Source organism: Xenopus laevis, chromosome 4S (assembly GCF_017654675.1).
Source record: "Xenopus laevis strain J_2021 chromosome 4S, Xenopus_laevis_v10.1, whole genome shotgun sequence".
NCBI classification, from domain to species: Eukaryota; Metazoa; Chordata; class Amphibia; order Anura; family Pipidae; genus Xenopus; species Xenopus laevis.
This window is the reverse complement of record NC_054378.1, coordinates 63,534,114-63,552,617: the sequence shown is the minus strand read 5'-3', so window position 1 is coordinate 63,552,617 and position 18,504 is coordinate 63,534,114. Positions and strand designations below refer to the sequence as shown.

The following is an 18,504-nucleotide window of genomic DNA, read 5'->3' as shown; positions in this document are numbered from 1 at the left end:
AATGATCCATTTGAACTATTGAAAATAGAACTTAGCTAAGCATAGAAACCCCATATTTTGGTGCTAGGTGACTTTTGACAACTGGACTTAAAATAACTTTTAAAAATAAATTCTGCTAGCTTCACTTCACTGCTACAAATTTATATATATATATATATATATATATATAATATATATATATATATATAATATATATATATATAATATATATAAATAAATGCAGTCAGGAGCACTCACGGGTATAGTGATTAAGAGGTATCTTTTTATTGGAGTATTACAAACTCTCCCACATCAACGCGTTTCGGTTCTCTCTGAACCGTCGTCAGAGAGAACCGAAACGCGTTGATGTGGGAGAGTTTGTAATACTCCAATAAAAATTTATCTATTTCCTTCTGAGGAGCACCCGGGATTTGATCCAGTGAGGGTGAGTGCCGGTGTACCATATGACTATATATATATATATATATATATATATATATATATATATATATATATATATATATATATATATATATATATATATATATATATTTTTATTTTTTTTTTTATAGAATTTTCTGACCTTTTAATACACCTCACTCGCAGTTACCACTGTGCAAAGTTACAGCGCTGACAGATAGACTGCTTTTGTGATCATTTCATGCCTTTTATCTTTTGATCATGAAATGTTTTGATCTATTCCATGTAGGGTTTTCTATATTTCCTCAGTGAAGCCAAAAGTTACTTGGGATTGTAATGATTTATTGATTTATTATTGATAATACTTTTGGCATGTTATAGTAATACACAAATATTGAAAAGATAACTGTAACCTGTATAGCCACAAAATGCACTGTTCCAGCATATATTTCCAGTTTTTTGTGTGTCATTTTACATTACCGGGATGCCATTTTTTATTTAATTTTTGTAAGAAAAGAGAAAAGGTGCAGGTTGTTTGTGATTTTGGATTATGATTCTTACTTAGTATGGAGTTTGAAGGGTTTCTATGTTTACATGGAAAAGCAGTACAAGATGGGGAAAAGAGTATGGTACAGTAATGGGATTGCGTCATCTCCCACAGGCTCCAATTTAACTAAACAATTCAACATTTTAAATCGTATTTCGTATTTTTCTGTAGTAATACAGTACCTTGTACTTGATTTCAACTAATATATAATTAATCCTTATTTGAGAAAAAACAATTCTACTGGGTTTATTTAATGATAAATGATTTTTAGCAGATTTAAGGTATGGAGATCCAAATTATGGAAAGACCCCTTATTCCTGAAAGCCCCAGGCCCTGAGCATTCCGGAAAATAAGTTATCCAGAAAACCCCAAATTACGGAGAGGCCATCTCCCATAGACTCCACATTTTTTAAAATATCCTTTTTTCTGTAATAATAAAACAGCAAGATACAATTAATCCTTATTGGAAGCAAAACCAGCCTAATGGGTTTATTTAATGTTTACATCATTTTCTAGTTGACTTAAGGTATAAAGATCCAAATTAGAGAAAGATCCCTTATCCCAAAAACTCCAGGTCCCGAGCATTCTGTATAACAGCTCCTATACCTGTATTAGAAATATAGTGGCATTAGAATAAAAAAATTTGGTGTTACTATTCCGTTAATGTAGATGTATGAGATCTAATAGCCAGAATGATTGGAAACTAGAGTTCTTTTCCAAATATGGGATCTTTGGAGCACTATGCTATAAGGCTTTTAAAATATTTAAAGGGATACTGTCTGGGAAAACATGTTTTTCCAAAATGCATCAGTTAATAGTGCTGCTTCAGCAGTTTTCTGCACTGAATCCGTTTTTGAAAAGTGCAAACAGATTTTTTTATGTTTAATTTTGAAATCTGACATGGGGCTAGACATATTGTGTGACTTATCCTCTGATAAACTTCAGTCACTCTTTACTGCTGCACTGCAAGTTGGAATGATATCACCACCTCATTCAGTTAAATTGAGTAGGAGAAACAATAGCCTGTCAGAAAGCAGTTGTGCACTATAGGCTCTTTCTGACAGCGACCATACAAAATGACCTGAGATGGCTGCCTACACAACAATATTACAACAACAACAAAAATACAGGTATGGGACCTGTTATCCAGAATGCTCAGGACCTGGGGCTTTCCGAATAACGGATCTTTGCATACTTTGGATCTACTAGATAATCATGTAAACATTGAGACTAGTTTTGCTTCCAATATGGATTGATTATATCTTAGTTTAGATTAAGTACAAAGTACTGTTTTATTATTACAGAGAAAAAGGAAATAATTTTTAAAAATTTGTATCATTTGAATAAAATGGAGTCTATGGGAGATGGCCTTTCCATAATTCTGAGCTTTTTGGATAATGGTTTTCCGGATAACAGTTCCCATACCTATACACTTAGGTTAGGAATGAAAGTCCACATGGTAGAGTGAATTACAGTATTTGCAGTGTAAACAGTGTAATTTAGAAATAAAAACTACACCATAGAAATCCTGACAGAATCCCTTTAACCCTAAGTGCCATTGAAAATAGACTTTACAGTTCCTGCAAATACCATCGTTTATATACCATAGATTCTATTGGGGAATGTAATAAAAGTCAGTAATGGAAAAAATATTAGCAATGCAAAAAATGATGCCTTTGCACAAACAAATTTTCCTTTGCACAAATTTAATATCTTTTGCGAACCCGGAAACTGTTTAGTGACCTCTTCTGACAGTGGAAGAAGGTTTGTGAATTTCATAATTTGCATCAGTGCACAATGAATGTAATAAAACTTCTTACTGTAAAAGTTGTTATGTTTGCTCCAAAAGATTACAACACTTTCAAGCACTTCTTAAATGTGGTCAATGTGCAATTAAAATTTGCAATGTGCAATTAACATTTGTAATTCAATAACAGTTTAAAGAAGAATATTACATTAATACATAATAATACATTGCGAAAGGCACATTTTTATTCTTATTTGGGCAATTTGTTTTGCTCTTTGCAACTTTTATTGCATTCCCCATAAGTTTCTTAGGTTCTAAGGCTCTTCTATCTGAGTCAAGCTTGTTTACATGGCTACATGCAGCATAGATAAATGAGTGACTACAAGATGGAAAGGGTCAAGTATTAAAAATTCCATAGGATTGATTTGCAGTCAGCATTACTATATATAATATTATTATTAAAGCAAAAGGCAATTTAATCAAAAACTGGGAATTGTTTTTTTTTTAATAAATTTAAATTAATTTGAGAAATGCCATTGCTGTATTACAAGTGAAATTCAAATTTGATGACATTTGATGCTTCTGTCAATGTGCACTCTCCATTACATTAATAAGCTCTATTAGTGCAATGGTTTGACATGATTAAATAGCGCTTTGCACACTGCACATATCCCTTTTGTCTGCTGTTATAAAAACCAGAAAGGCTGTGAAAGGAGTTTAGAAAAAGTGTGCTCAGAAAGAACAATGGAGTCTTATTCAAGGCTGAAAATACCAGCGGTATCAGTAAAACAATCATAGAAGCTATGGTAAAATAAAATAAAACTAAAATAAATATCCTCTGTTATTATAATCTCTTTAGATTTACCCTGAATAAAACAATGGGAATATAGAAACAGAAGGAATCGTGAACATTTACTATCTGACATTTTTATGAATTCTTTACAAATATTTACACTTTACACAAATATGTTGCTCTTCAAACTAGTTCTTTTTCTCTTCTTGTTTCCCCTCTCTCTGTGCCTATTGTTGTCTGCATTTAGGATTATATAGATGATTATTGGATGATTCTTAGATGCCGTGGATAACCATCAGTTTTTGAACTAAGACCTACATTTTGCTGAGATTTTAACTGTAGTGGAAATGTATCTGCCAATAGTAACCAATCAAATATTGGCTTTCAAACAGATAACCAGTAAATATCTGCTATTTGTTTTGTATGGGTTACTAAACCTGGTGCAAACATATTCGATTGTTTTCATTTAATGTTCACATGGGAATAGCAAATTACGATTTTGCACTTATTATTTCCATCATTCTGGCCTCTCATGAGTTACTTTTTCTGTGCTTTTCTGTGCTTAATGTACCTCATTAATCTTTTTCATGTTTTATATTTAAATAATTTAGTATCAAACAGCCCACAAGTCTTTGATGGTTATGTAAGTATAAAAGTTTTTTCTATTATGTTACAGGTCTATGAGCAAACTTGCCCAGCTGGAGAGGCTTGATCTAGGCAATAATGAGTTTACAGAACTGGTAAGGAAACAGATGTGTTACTACTGTTGCTGCTATCAGTTTAGATTATTCACTTAAAAACTAAATAAGGATGGAGTAAGGATGGGATATGTGATATGAAGTGTGAATATATATTTATGCATGTATTACAGAGGATTCAACAAGCACTGTTAATGGGTATCTGTATCCTTACAGTGTATAGGACGAGTAGTCCTCACCTACTATAAATGTCCTAGGTGCGTCTTTGTACACTTATTGCAGAATACACAAAACAATTCCTTATTACTGGATGTATTTACCAATTATAAACATATTTTATCTTTCACACCGAAACTTCTAAATGTTGCCAGTGACAGTGGATTTTATTTTACTTTTCTTTCAGCCGGAAGGCCTGGAATTAATACAAAATTTAAGGGAATTATGGATAGACAACAATTCCCTTCAGACACTGCAAGGGGTAATCAAATTATTGACTTAGCTTGTGTGTTGTGCTAAGTATGTCATTTACTGTCTGTCTCAGGAGCTGTTCAAACAAAATTTCATACAGAAGTGTGCATGCCTATATGAAATAGTGTAAATTGTTCCTACACGGTGGTTTATAAATCTGGACTTCTAATTCTCATGTATAACGTTTCAATGCATATCTCTTAGGGACAGTTGAAATGCAAAATGATTGCAAATGTTCAAATTTCCCAAAAATTCATACATTTTCAGTTATTTCCTAATTGATTTACAATAGGCAATCTCAAGTTTTCATCTTTATACCCTTTCAGCCCTCATTACAGCACAGATGATAGTTGATTTTGATTTACATGTAATATTTCATTATCATTTAAAGGAAGTTATAAAGGCAATACATTACGGGGGTTATTTATTAAAGTCCGATTGGTAAAAATTTTAATTTTTCTAGATTTATCATACCCTGAGGTTGCAAAAAGTCAGAGTCCAAAAATACACCATCTTCAACCTGTCGCGGTCCTGTAGAAGTCAATGGCAGAGGTCCTATTTTCAATTTGAAGATATTATTGTCTGCACTGGGTGGGACTGAAAATAAACTGCAAGAAAACCAAAGAGATGTGATTAAACAGCAAGGTAGACCCCAACCAGAAGTTCCAGGTCCATGAGAAACACATAGAAACTGTGACGGAGTTCCAGTATCTGGGTAGCCTGATGACAATGGATGGTGGTGCCAGTGCTGATACCAAAAGCCGAATTAAGAAGGCAAATGCAGCCTTTGTACAACTGTATCAAATTTGGAGATCCAAAGATATTTCCAAGAAATCTAAACTGAGAATATTCCAGAGTAACGTGAAGACTGTCCTCCTGTATGGATGTGAGACATGGAAGGTGACAGTGGAGATAACAAAAAGCCTCCAAACTTTTATAAACCGCTGCCTCCAAAGAATATTAAACATCTGGTGGCCGAATATAATTTCAAATAAAGAGCTGTGGGAGAGAACCCAAGAACAACAAGTGGACTTACAGATCAAACGTAGAAAGTGGAGATGGATTGGCGATACCCTTCACAAGGATAAATCAATTGAGAAGAAGGCCTTAAAGTGGAATCCTCAAGGCAGCAGGAAAAGAGGAAGACCAAAGACAACTTGGAGACGAAGTGTGGAAGAGGAAATAAAGAAAGCAGGGACATCATGGACTGAGATAGAAAAAATCGCCCAGGACAGAAACCGGTGGCACCCATTTGTTGAGGCCCTTTGCTCCAGTGGGAGACACAGGATTAAGAAAAAAGAGAGACTGGGTTTTGTACGATAAAATGAACATTTCAGGCTTTTCCCACAGATTTCACAAGAAAATCAGCCTTTTTTGGCATCAAATCCCAAAAATTCTGATTTTTCACGTGACCGTCTGAAAATGTTGCGGTTTTGTGCGATTATCCAAAAAAGTTGCGTTTTTTCCCATCTATTTTTTTTTGGTGATAATAAGGTCATATCGTGGATTCTAGTTTGGTCAGACTTTTTTTATTTAAACCATCAGAAATTTTGATAAATAACCCCCTACAAATGTTAGAGCAGGTAATGTAGGCTGCTATAACTTAAATTGCATTTTGTAAAATGCTTTAGAGAGCTGATGTAATCTTATGCTTTGCCTACTCTGGGTGAGAGATTCATTTCCTGTCCTAATTTCCTTCATCTAACATAAATTAGAGTAGGCTCCTCTTATTAGTAGACTTGCACTCCAGCCAGCATCCTTGCATTTCATGTCATCTGCTTCATTTTCTTCCTTTAATCAAAATCAAAAAAGATTTGTTCTGCTTGTGAAATAATTCCATGTGTGCTTCCAAAAACTGCAAAACTAATCTGAATAAATGGATTACATTTATTGTAATGTAATAGAATGTTCAAATTCAAATGGTAACTAAACAAAACTCTGTTTGCAGTGAATAGGTCTCTCTATTGAATTGTTCTAGTGTTTTGGGGGGGTTTTTCTGAAACTTCCCCATTACTTTATAATTTATTCTTTATTATACATGTATAAAATATAGAGCTTGGCCCTAACCCAAAATCAGGAGATAAAAATTTGTCGTTTTTCAGAGATGCTGTATAATAGTGACATAAAAGTATGTCCCAGAAATAAAGTTATGAGCACATAACATGTTTCAGTACTACACACCAATGATACAACAGTGTGCTACAGTACATGAAGGCCCAATTAACCAGCCCTTTTATTCTCATGATATTGCACTCTACAATTGTGCCAAATTCATGTTCCGTTATTTTCATGTTAATAGACAAAAAGGACAAAAAGGTCAGTTTTTACATGATCAATTCCAGTGAGGTCTACCTTGTTCAATATTTCAGTATATCCAGTTGCTCTTGGTATTTTAATTTAATGCAATTATCGAGTATTATCTAAAAGTAGATATACATGGATAAATTTAGTATTTATCAATATTTATTTTGGCTATTGTGGTGGTAGCACAATAATAGGAATCTCTAATAAATATTTTATAGCAATATATTGAATATATATATTAATTTATGACCACATTTTGTAGTAAGAAAGTTGCAGAGTTAAATACTCTGCCTTGCTGAATATGGGCACAAGTTTTATCCAGTGATCAAGTTCAATCTGGAGCCACTAGTTGCCATATTCATTGGGTCTAATAGTTTTAGTTAGTCACAAAGAATCCTGTTAATTTTTTTATTCAAATAATTTTTAAATCACACACGCAAATGTTTTAGCATTTGACACATTCCATTCAAAACTCAAACTTATTTGAAATTCTTGTTTATAAACAATTTCAATTGGCACATTTCTGTGAAGACACAATTAATTAAGATGGTTATGCATTTAATTGGGTTATGTACCAACTAAAATTGGAAAGGCTATTAAGAAAAACAGAAAAAGGAATGGGGAGCTGAATAAAATAAATATAGAAGGGTAAATTAGAAATAAAGATATGAGGATAAAGTCAAAAGAAAATAGTACAACTATATTGAATTAATTGCAAAATTATAATATTTTAACAGTGTTCAATTTATTCACCAAGGCTACAGGAAAGTTAAAGCAGTTAATATACCTTGACATTTCAAAGAATCGGATTGAAAGTGTAGACACAGATATATCTGGCTGTGAATCCCTTGAAGATCTCTTGCTTTCCTCTAATTTATTACAGCAGTTACCTGATTCCATAGGTAAGTCCACATGCATGAACTACAGTACATCATTAAACTTATATTTTTGTGTATGAGTAAAAATGATTAAGAAATGGTTCTTAATTAATGAATTCACACGCTCCAGAAATAAGTTTGTCAGGTGATCTTAACGCATAACTAGTTCCTTCAATGCCTTATGTCTACATGACTGCGATGACTGATGGAATGAACTTGCAATTTACACAATATAACAGAAATGTGGTTTTATTGATTGGGGTCATTTCTGTTTTTTGTTATGTTAGTTGAGGATAAATGTCTTAGATATATGCATATGAGATGTTAAAGGCCTACTATCTATTAATGTTATGGACACTTCAGAGCATGATCATCGGAAGCTTCTGAACCTGCCCTATAGCTTTTTTATTTGTGTTGTCCTCCACCTTACAAACACATTACATTCTGCAATGACTGATACCCCCTTCTTGTGCTAATGTAGAGACAATTCTGTCTTTTGCAGCAAGGGACTGAGGGTGACATACAGTGGGTGTTGGGCCCAATTAATATGTCTTCTACTTAAGTGATTCCTGACATTAGAATGGTTTGGTAAACTCTGTTTTTTAGCTTTTTATGTTGCTCAGTAGAACTGTAATTTATCTGCACACTTGTTATTTATTTGAACTATATTTTGTATGGCATGGGAAGCCCATTTATATCACTGAGTTACTTTTTAATTTTTTTTATTCTTTGTGTTTTTTTTTAAGTTATTTACCTTGCCTCAAGGCAAAATGAAATTTAGATGCAAATTTAGAGGCATGGTCAGTGACTCCAGCAGATAGAAACAGGATGTGTGTAGGAATACAAGTAGGGATTACAGGGAAACTCTATTCTTGTTTGTAAAGAAAATCTACAATGAATATGAACAATATATGAAATGTAAACTCAACACAAAAAATCCAGGCTCAACACTTTAACAATCCAGCTTAACTGTAGGAAAATGTGATTATAAAGATTTTTATTCATCCAGGTCATGGTATATCTAATACAAAAAAACTTATTATAATTTTTGAAGACGTTTCACTGCTCATCCAAGCAGTTCTTCAGGAAAATGTAGGAAATGTCTTTATGATCTGTTGTGTAGTTCTTATTTCTGCCACTGTTTTATTGTTTTAGGTTTCTTGAAAAAGCTTACAACTCTGAAAGTAGATGACAATCAACTTGTAGCATTACCAAATACAATTGGAAAGTGAGTATATTAATTCTACTGTTCATTTTTCAATTTTGAAAGTAATTCATTTGTTTAAAGTAAAGGGATGTTCTCATTTGCTATTATTTTGTGCAAAACAGGAACAACAGTTTTTTTGTTTTTTTTTATTATCTTGTGGGTTTACTTTGAGTTTCTGGTTGCAGCGCTGTACCAGGCAGTGTTCTCCTTGAATCTATAAGTCCCTACATAATGTGCAAAGTCACAGTGCAGGTGGGGGCTGAAAGGCACTGTTATTACTGCTTTATTAGACAAATTACTAAACTGTGTCTAATTTACTCAAAACTACTTTGACATTGAGCAATAGAAGATTGGTTTAATTTTTTGTGCTGGGACTCCATGTCAAATGAATCCAGAAGTGTCCCAGTGGTTAGACAAACACCCTAAAGCACTGAATGAGCTGTTCTGTAAGTGCTTAAAAATGATTAGGATGAACATAATGCAGCTTTTAGGCAAAGTCACCAACATTATAACATTGAATTCTGTGTTACAATAGCTAATTTAAAATATGTTAGAGACTGAGCACCAACATCTTATAGATAAAGAATTAAATGTTTGGTTTAGAAAAAAACTGCAAGATGGTTTATTTGGGTGTAGCTTGTAATATGTTTGTTTTATTGACCGGTACTTTCTTTAATGTGTTGTGCCACAGACTTTAATAAAAAGCTACATTGTTCTTTTAAAATTTTATTCTCTATGTTTATTTCAAAGTCCTTCACTGTTATCTCTATGCTTTCCTCATTCTATTCCATACTCTCCTGTCCATTCTTTTTCATTTGATGATCATAATCCAGTTCTACATCCCCTGATGGGGAAGCAGAAATCAGGGAATGGATGGGAGAATTTTTTTTTCTTTTCTGTTGTTGAGAACAAAGTGGAAGTTCCAAGTTACTGTTCAGATCTAGCAAAATAATAGTTAGCCGGGAAGAGGTTGAAAAATAGAGGAAAAGATTTAAGTAGTTTGTGTCTTGAAATAGCAAGAGGAGGACCGCAGTAGGTGTTTTGCACAATAAAGAAGCTTTCTGTAGTATGCATAAAGGCAAAATTGTTGTAACCATAACAACGGCATATTTTATATTTTATTAATGAATAGTAAAATTTATAATACATACTTATAAAATTGGGCATATTTGTTGGCATAGCTTAAAAAAATTGTAGTGAGAAACAAAAAACAAAGAGACTGCTCAGGTTCACCGTTCCAGCTTCCTTGTACCCTTGCCAGGTGCTCAATCCTCAGTGTCCCCTCTGCATCCACATCAAAAAAACTCAGCAACAGACGGCACTTCTGTAGGGATTTTATTATATATAACACCTAAAGCGTTTCAGGAGTAACTCCCTTAATCATAGGCTTGGTTATCCATGTAGAAACTCAGAGGAGGTTATTTACCAATCTTTTCTCACTTTTTTCTGAAAACCACCAAATTAGCCTAAACTGAGTCTGAGTTGGAGTCATTTTTTCATTGGATTTTTAACACCATCAGACTTTAATAAATCCCAATAAAATTGAGTGTTTTTTTCTTTGAAAAATGTTCATTTTCCCCTTTAAAAGTCCAACTAGAAAAAATCGGAGCTTAGCTGTGTTGACAGCTTTACATGTATCAAATTAAAAGTAAAAATAGGCAAATAGTCAAAGCAGACAAGTGATTTTATTGTTGTGCTGTGGCACTGCAGGCAGAATTTAAAGTTTTGATGAAGCATGTCACACGGATGTTTTTAGTTAGTTTAGTTTTAGTTAAGTCTGCATAGCTGCCATTTGTGGATAAGTTTCACAATAGATTTATTTAGTTAGAACTGTAATTAAACCTCTCCCAATGCTATTGTACTAAACAATAGTACAGAGAAACTGCAAAACACAATCTGGAAATACCTTATTTGTATGTTGGCAAGCAATGCATCATTTCACCAAAAGGTATTCATATTCATCAAAAATTAGAAAATAAAATAATCATATTATTTGCCCTGTCCTTCCTATTCCTGCCACGATGGCTGCTTTAGTCAGTCCTTATGAAATCAAGTCTAAAAGCTTGAGCATATACTTTCAGATTTGTATTCTCAATGTGTGTACCTGCTTTATTTTATTCTATAATCTGAGATTAAGACTGCCATATGGGCCTCATAAATTCCTACAATTCTATCTCAAAAAGAAATATTGATCACTCTGCCATGGCATATAAAATGCAGTTTATAAATGGGTATATGCTAAATGGGCATAATGAACATTTAATTTCCTGAATTCTATATCCTGGTTCCTAAAGCTATGGTAATGACAAGATTTCTCTTAGAGTGGATCAATAAAACAGAGAATTGATTTTGTCTATAAAACTACATGGCGCAGCTTGTGTAAAACGCAGTCTCTGTGGACAGTAATAAGCTGAATATGCTCACATGTAAGGGGACTTAGTCTGCTAAGAATTTAAAGGTTTTTGCTGTCAAGTATAAATAAATAAAAATGTCAAAATGATTGACAGTTCTTCATCAGGTATATGGGATTAATTAACTAAAAATGACTAAGATCTGTAGGACCTCCTTTTGGGCAGAGAATGGGAGTAGCTGTCAGCCTCCCTCCTCATCTAACTCCTATACTCCTGTAACCTGTGGCCCTTACCTTTAATATCTGCTGGGGCTGCTACAGCCTTAGACTATCACATGTGGGAATATAGGGCAATAATTTAAACTGGTAAGCAATCATACATACCCCATAACACTAAGTAAGGGAAAGGGAAGGACTGTAGACATTATTATTGGGGTCCTTTACAACTTGCAAGTGCAGTTACAGCCATGCATATCTATTGTATACAGGTACTTACATCTTATGCTGCTCCATGCACTATTGCATAGTTGCGCTTAGCGCTGCTATTTATCCACCTGCTCTTGCAAATCCTGTGCTTGCAAATCCTTGCAAATCCTTGCAAATCCTGCCCTTAAAAGTGCCAGTAGCTCCAAGGGTCCCACACTGGTTTACATAAGTAAATGCAACAAACATATCACTAAAGAACCAAGCACAGACATAATTGTGAAGCTGAGTATTGTAAAAGATGATATCTGAACAGCTTAGATTTTCAAAATAATTGACATTGTAGCACACAAACAACTGTACTCGTTTTAATATGTTGTCCATAGTCAGGCATATGTCAATGCATGGCTGAAGTTAATAAAATTGCACCTGGAATTGCACATTGCACACTGCACTTGAGCTTTTTCAAATCATATACCAAACAACAAAGACCTGAAAGCTGTAGAGATCATAGCAGTGACAACCATAAGAATAGGCTGTGGCTTTTTGTTAACTAAATGTGTGCCAAGTCTTTTATAGACACTTTTTATTCTCTGCAGTTAGTAATAGAATATTGCTTCGTTTTTTTATATTTTCCAATAAGGTTTACATTATTCCCTATATAATATATGCATATATTTTTATTGTTGAGTTTTGATGAACAATAATATTGTTAAAGAGGTATGGGGTCTCTTATACAGGATGCCTGTGCACCTGGGGTTTTTATAGATACTGTGGAGCATTGTATACTACTATGCTAGCTTAGATAACATCAAGTACAAACTGTCTTATTACACACAAAAAGCAAAAAAAGTCAAAAATGGTTTTAATATTAAACTATAGGAAAACACTTTACCATATTTTAGAGCTTTCTTGATAATTGGCTTAATAATCGAAAAATGAAATAGATAACTGTCCTGTAGTCATCTCGATATTTGCTGAAATGCAAACCCAAAACCAACTAAAAGCTGTGAGGGAGTGTTGGAAGTTGTAGTTTCACTACAGTGAGTGTGCTTCTTTCTGAAAATTCTTGATATACAGTAAAAAGTTACTGCAAAATCTTGTGACCAGCAATTATATGGCCAGATGTATGTGTATTCTTGCCTAACCAACATCTTTAAGCTAAAACAAAGTATATGTAGGGTTGGTCATCTGAATTTAATCGAAAGCTTATCTCCCAATTGAATTCCAAATTTCTCCATAGACTTCTAATGAGTTTTCATGAGATATTTTTATCAAGTTGAACTGAATCTGGCCCTGTGTATGTAAATCTATTGATATATTTATTGATATGTAAAAAGTTTGGCCCTGATGTTGGTTGATCAGGCCTGATACACAGTTGCACTTGGAGCTCCAATTGCTTACCACAGGTGGTCAGTACATTTTTAGATAGACTGTACTTTGAGCATGGGTTTATTAGACTGCTGTAATAGGAAAGGGCCGTAAACGGTTGCCAAAAAGCAGAAAGAATAGACAGGAAAGTTATTGTACAGTGCAGTCACTAAGGTGTAAGCAATGATGCATGTGGCTAAAATTGCCAATTCCATTAAGGGGTGTGCACATATTTCTGGCTATATAGTGTTTATTTTCATGACTGTTACAATAAATGTTCTCAGTAGCATGGCATATAAATATATTATTCCAGTAAGTGTAATAAGGAACACAATACAATGCATATATGTTATTTTTGTCTTCATGCACATGTCATGGCTAATTTACTCCTTTTCATCTCATTGCATATTCCACCGATGTGTCTGTTGTTGTATGTACCACTCCCAGCCTTGTAGCTGGCTTTCCTATGGGCAGTACAGGTAAAGTCCTCATCACTGGCCCTCTTGTCCTACTGTTTGCTGTAGATAATAGTTGTGTGTTGTGATTCCTGTCTTAACTTGGAGGCACAATCATCTCTTTATGTTTATGTAAATTTAAAATGATAGCAAATACTAAACACCTCCTTGTTTCTTTCTGCCTGCTTGTCCTGGTTATTGATTTTATTGATGAGTTAGCTGCTAAAAGAATAATGGCTTTATCGCGAGAAACTGACATATCTGCAAGATTTGCAAATCAGTGTTTACAAATAAATTGTATTGTACAGTTTATGGTACAGTTTTCTTTGTGTGTGTGTGTTATAGATTTTACTGCATAATTCACGCTACAAATTGTGCTTTGATTAATAAGTCTTCTTCTAAAATTTCAGTTTATCTTTATTAGAAGAGTTTGATTGCAGCTGTAACGAGCTGGAGTCTTTGCCGCCCACTATAGGATACCTGCATAGTCTCCGAACATTAGCAGTTGATGAAAATTTCCTCACAGAGTTGCCCAGGGAAGTGAGTATGAGTACACAAAAGACTGCATTTTATGTGTGGTTGGGTGTTTGAATGGAAAAACACATTAAGCAACACGATATCCAGTTGGCAAAGAAGAATGGGATTTGCTATAGACAAAATGTATCTGAAGTTCAAAAACCTTTTTTCCAGTGCTGTTTTTAAATCAGGAGACCGTATTTTGACAAAAACAGCTAGTTTATTATACTAGAGGCTATTGATCTACTGATATGTAGGTAGAATTCACAATACAATAATAGGACAATGCAGGGAAAGAGTTGAAAAAAAGGGAGTCCTGTGAAACAGAGAATGTTTAACCTGGATTCCTACAGATGTTGTTGAATTACAGCTTAGCCCTCTGCTGCTAGAGGATGCAGTGAGTTGGAGTTTAACAAAAACTTCATGCCAGCAATTTTGACACATTTTGACATAAGTAAGAAACATATCTCGCACTTATTAAACATTGTATTAATATATTTTTTATGAGTTTACTAAATGCATTTTTTGGCCTATGGTTTCTTTTCAGTCAATGGTCTCGGGGCTTCACAGGGGCAGAGTTTTGTCTTTGATTTCAGGCCCATGTATAAAATGGCTTTCGGCTGGATACACAGTTTAGTTTAAATGAAATGCATTTCCTGATTTAAACACTTCAATGCTATGTTTTCTTGTAATACTAACTTTTCTCAGTTTCTGTGTGCCATATCTGAGCTACAATCCATCAAGAAAGTTTACCAAACTGTTCAGTGTTTAAAAATAATTTTGTTTTCCTTGAGCATGTAAGGCAATTCTACAATGGCATCTCTTCTGTATCTCACAGGCAGGAAATACAAAGTAGTAGAGGTGTATTTTGTCTCTAGCTGAACTGACAAAAGTTAGCAACACTGGGAGAAAAAAAACTATTCCGTTTCTTATTTTCTCTTCACAAATGATCATTACAATTCAGAAACAAAGGTTGTTAATCTGTTTAGGATCACAGCAATAATATAGGTTTCTAAGATTTTGAATGAGTTTCAAGGGTCACTTGCCCAGTCTGCAATGAAGAGTTTGATAATTCCGTTACATATGTTGGTGGTATTATTTCAGGCTAGTGTCTGTACCATTCATCAGAGAAATACATGGTTAATGTCCAGATATAATTGTGATGACAGAACTCCCAAAGAGAATAACTAGCAGCAGAGTTAAGTGAGGTAACTTCATAGGGGATGCAATACTGATTGGCTTTGTAAATGTGAGCGATTTATCAGTCTGATGTATTGCTCATTCTGCTACCCAGCAATCTATCAAAACATTTCTGAAAGAGTCATTAAAGCCACTGGGATATTTTTGTGTTTGACTATTGCCTGTGAATGCCTGATTCCTGCACCCCTTTTCTCTATTGTCATCTTCCTTATCTAACCTCATAAATCAGCTCTTCCTCTCAAGAACATACTTCATCATTGTTGAATTCGAACTGAGATCCTACATCTTGCAAAAAGCACATTGTTAATTTCTTTTCAATGACACATGCTCATAACATTTTAGAACTGTTAAGCAACCCATATATTTGTTCATTGCTTCTTTCACAAACTTGCTAATTAACTGTTATTCTTAACATAGCTGGCATAGCTTTACTTGGAACTTTTTCCCCTTATTATAGACTTTCCAACCTGACAAAAAGTTGGCCTTTAAATCGTTATGTCACTCAGATGTCAGAGCCATATTGTTGATTGCTCAAGTTGTATTAAGCTGTCTCCCAACTTTTATTCTGTGTATATTCGGTGCTTTTGCCTACTAGAATGTACTAGAATAGGTGCTCTGGGAATGTCTTGCTTTTAAAAACTTGGCAGAACCCATGTACTGTAGCTGAAGGCTATAGGGCTGATGTATCAGTCAAATGTTAATGATGCATACTGCTCTTTTAAAAGAAAAACAGTGCTTTCATAGTTAACAAATTCTCTTTCACACTGCAACAAATCTGGAAAAAAACTGGGGATTTAATTATGTTTTTCAACTGCGCAGAGCAGTCAAATATGATGAATTTACTCTGGTAACCTCTCATAAATGTGTCAAAAACATACTGTATATTCCTGAAAATGTTCCTCACAGCATAGCGTTGATAATAGGGGTTCAGGTAAAACTTCCCGAAATAATTCTGAATTCTCCAGTTCAAAATTTGATAACTTTGATAACAAGATTGTGGTCATCTACTTACTAAACTTTCACAAAAGGTCTAGTCTTCGAGACATTAAGGCATACCCTAAATACTGATTTCCCCATTTTTGACTGAAAAGGTCTAGAAGTTGAAGGAGTCAAGTGTTTCAGTTTGTGAACAAACAGGGCTAGATCCTAGCAAAGCCTAGTGCCTCCAATATTATTCTACTCAATTGAAAGGGAATCAACACATACCAACCTCTTGTGCAAATTCAAACACAATGCTGCTAAGTATTTGTTTGTTGCTTAGACTCCCCTCTCTATAGGCTATGTAGGATATAGGCCAGTGTAATCACTTTAAATCCATTTTAGTTTAAATAAGAATAATTATTGCTTATAATAAATTGATTCCTCTAATTTAGAAATATGGAAACAACCATATATTAATAACAGATACATAAATACAATAAAGTGGCCAATTAGTGGTTGTTTTATTTATAAGCCAAGAACTATATTCTTCATTCTTAACTTTTCAGACTCCACATACTGGAGGGGTGCATTGGGCCAGTGCTCTTTTAGCAGAAAACTTAGCAAGCACCACAGAGACATCTTTTTCCCTACTTCTTTCTTCACTGGCCAGGGAAGATTGCATGCACAGTATGTTTAAGGTCAGCTTTTCACTCTACTGTGCATGTGCACCCACACGAAGAAAGAATATACAGGGATACAGGAAGAAGATTACTACATGGTGCTCGCTAAGAAGAACCCTAGGCCAGTGGTTTTCTGCTAACCTGGGATATCGGGTAAATGATTATAATCACTTGGGGAGGCTAACAACCCCCCAGTGCTGAACCCTTTTGTACTCCTTTAAGAATATTTCAGAAAGTTAATTCTTTGACTATCATACTAGAATCAACAAGACTGTTTTCATAAAACAGTCAAGTGACCCTTTATCTTTATAAAGATACCATTTGAAGTCTTACTCACTCAGTCTTAGTCTAAAATTTGTGTAGAATAACAAAAATTAAAAATCATTTTTCAGACAGGTAGAGTGTTTGTTAAACTTCCTTATTAATATGGAGGTTGTATGCACCCAGAATAGAAGGAGCTACTGCATTTCTTAACTATTTGGGATATCTGAACTGCACAAAAAATCAAGAACATTTAACAAGGAAGCTCAACAATATCTCAAGCCACGACTGACTGAATTAATCGGTTAATAAAAATTTTAAGGAAATACACAAAATATTTTAATTTAAGGTCACTTAGGCACACCTCCACATCCCTATCAACACCCCCTTCTTGAATTTGGGCTTTGGTATCTAGGTGTGAAGAATTTCACCTGACTATCAAAAAATACAAAAATACTATTGAACAAGGGTGTGATGATTATTTGTATATTTAAAGGAAAACTACACCCCCCAAACAATGTAGGTCTCTATTTAAAGATACTGAGTAAAACAGCTCATGTGTAAAACCCTGCTTCATGTAAATTAACCATTATCATAATAATATATTTTTTTAGTAGTATGTGCCATTGGGTAATCATAAATAGAAAATTGCCATTTTAAAAAATAAGGGCCGCCCCCAGAGATCGTAAGATTCACTGTGCACACATACAACCCACATGTAAGGTCACATGAGCCAATTAACAGACAGAGTTCTGCCTTTTGCTTCCTCACTTCTTCCTGTTACAGTTAGTGTTGTAGTATTTCTGGTCAGGTGATCTCTGAGGCAGCACAGATAGAGTCACGAAATGGTGGTTCAAGGCAAGAGATGTAAAAGGGCAATATTTATGTAAATATATATTCCAGTTTGGTAAGATTCTTTACTATGTCATTCAATTTGATATAAACTATCTGTTGCTTAAGTATTCATTTTGGGGGTATAGTTTTCCTTTAAGGGGTCCCATATTAATTCTGTACATATATCAAAAACTGTCCCATGTGACTAGTAGATTTATTATTCAACACAATGACAAGATGGAAGAATATTTCAATACTCTTGAAATATCAATAATTCTGAATATTCAGAAACGTTTGCAATTACTGTGTATGCTGGTATCCACTGATCAACAGCTACTTACTTGTAGCTATACAAAACTGGTACATACACACTTGCTTTAGTTCACAAAAAACCCACCAATAAAAATTTTATTCAAATAAAACATTTCAGCACAACTTGTTTTCTTATTTCA

General features: G+C 34.1%; 1 protein-coding gene across 6 annotated transcripts in view; it reads left to right on the top strand.

Annotated features, from left to right (window-relative positions):
- LOC108715516 (leucine-rich repeat-containing protein 7) overlaps window positions 1-18,504 on the top strand; it is a 197,217-nt gene that overhangs the window by 122,296 nt on the left and 56,417 nt on the right. For 5 of the 6 annotated variants that reach the window (XM_041561336.1, XM_041561335.1, XM_041561334.1 and 2 more), the window contains 5 exons: window positions 4,163-4,226; window positions 4,588-4,662; window positions 7,714-7,858; window positions 8,990-9,062; window positions 14,051-14,180. In XM_041561336.1, the coding sequence (XP_041417270.1) occupies window positions 4,163-4,226; window positions 4,588-4,662; window positions 7,714-7,858; window positions 8,990-9,062; window positions 14,051-14,180 (487 nt within the window). The remainder of the gene's footprint in view (window positions 1-4,162; window positions 4,227-4,587; window positions 4,663-7,713; window positions 7,859-8,989; window positions 9,063-14,050; window positions 14,181-18,504) is intronic. The other variant, XM_041561340.1, reaches the window with a different exon arrangement.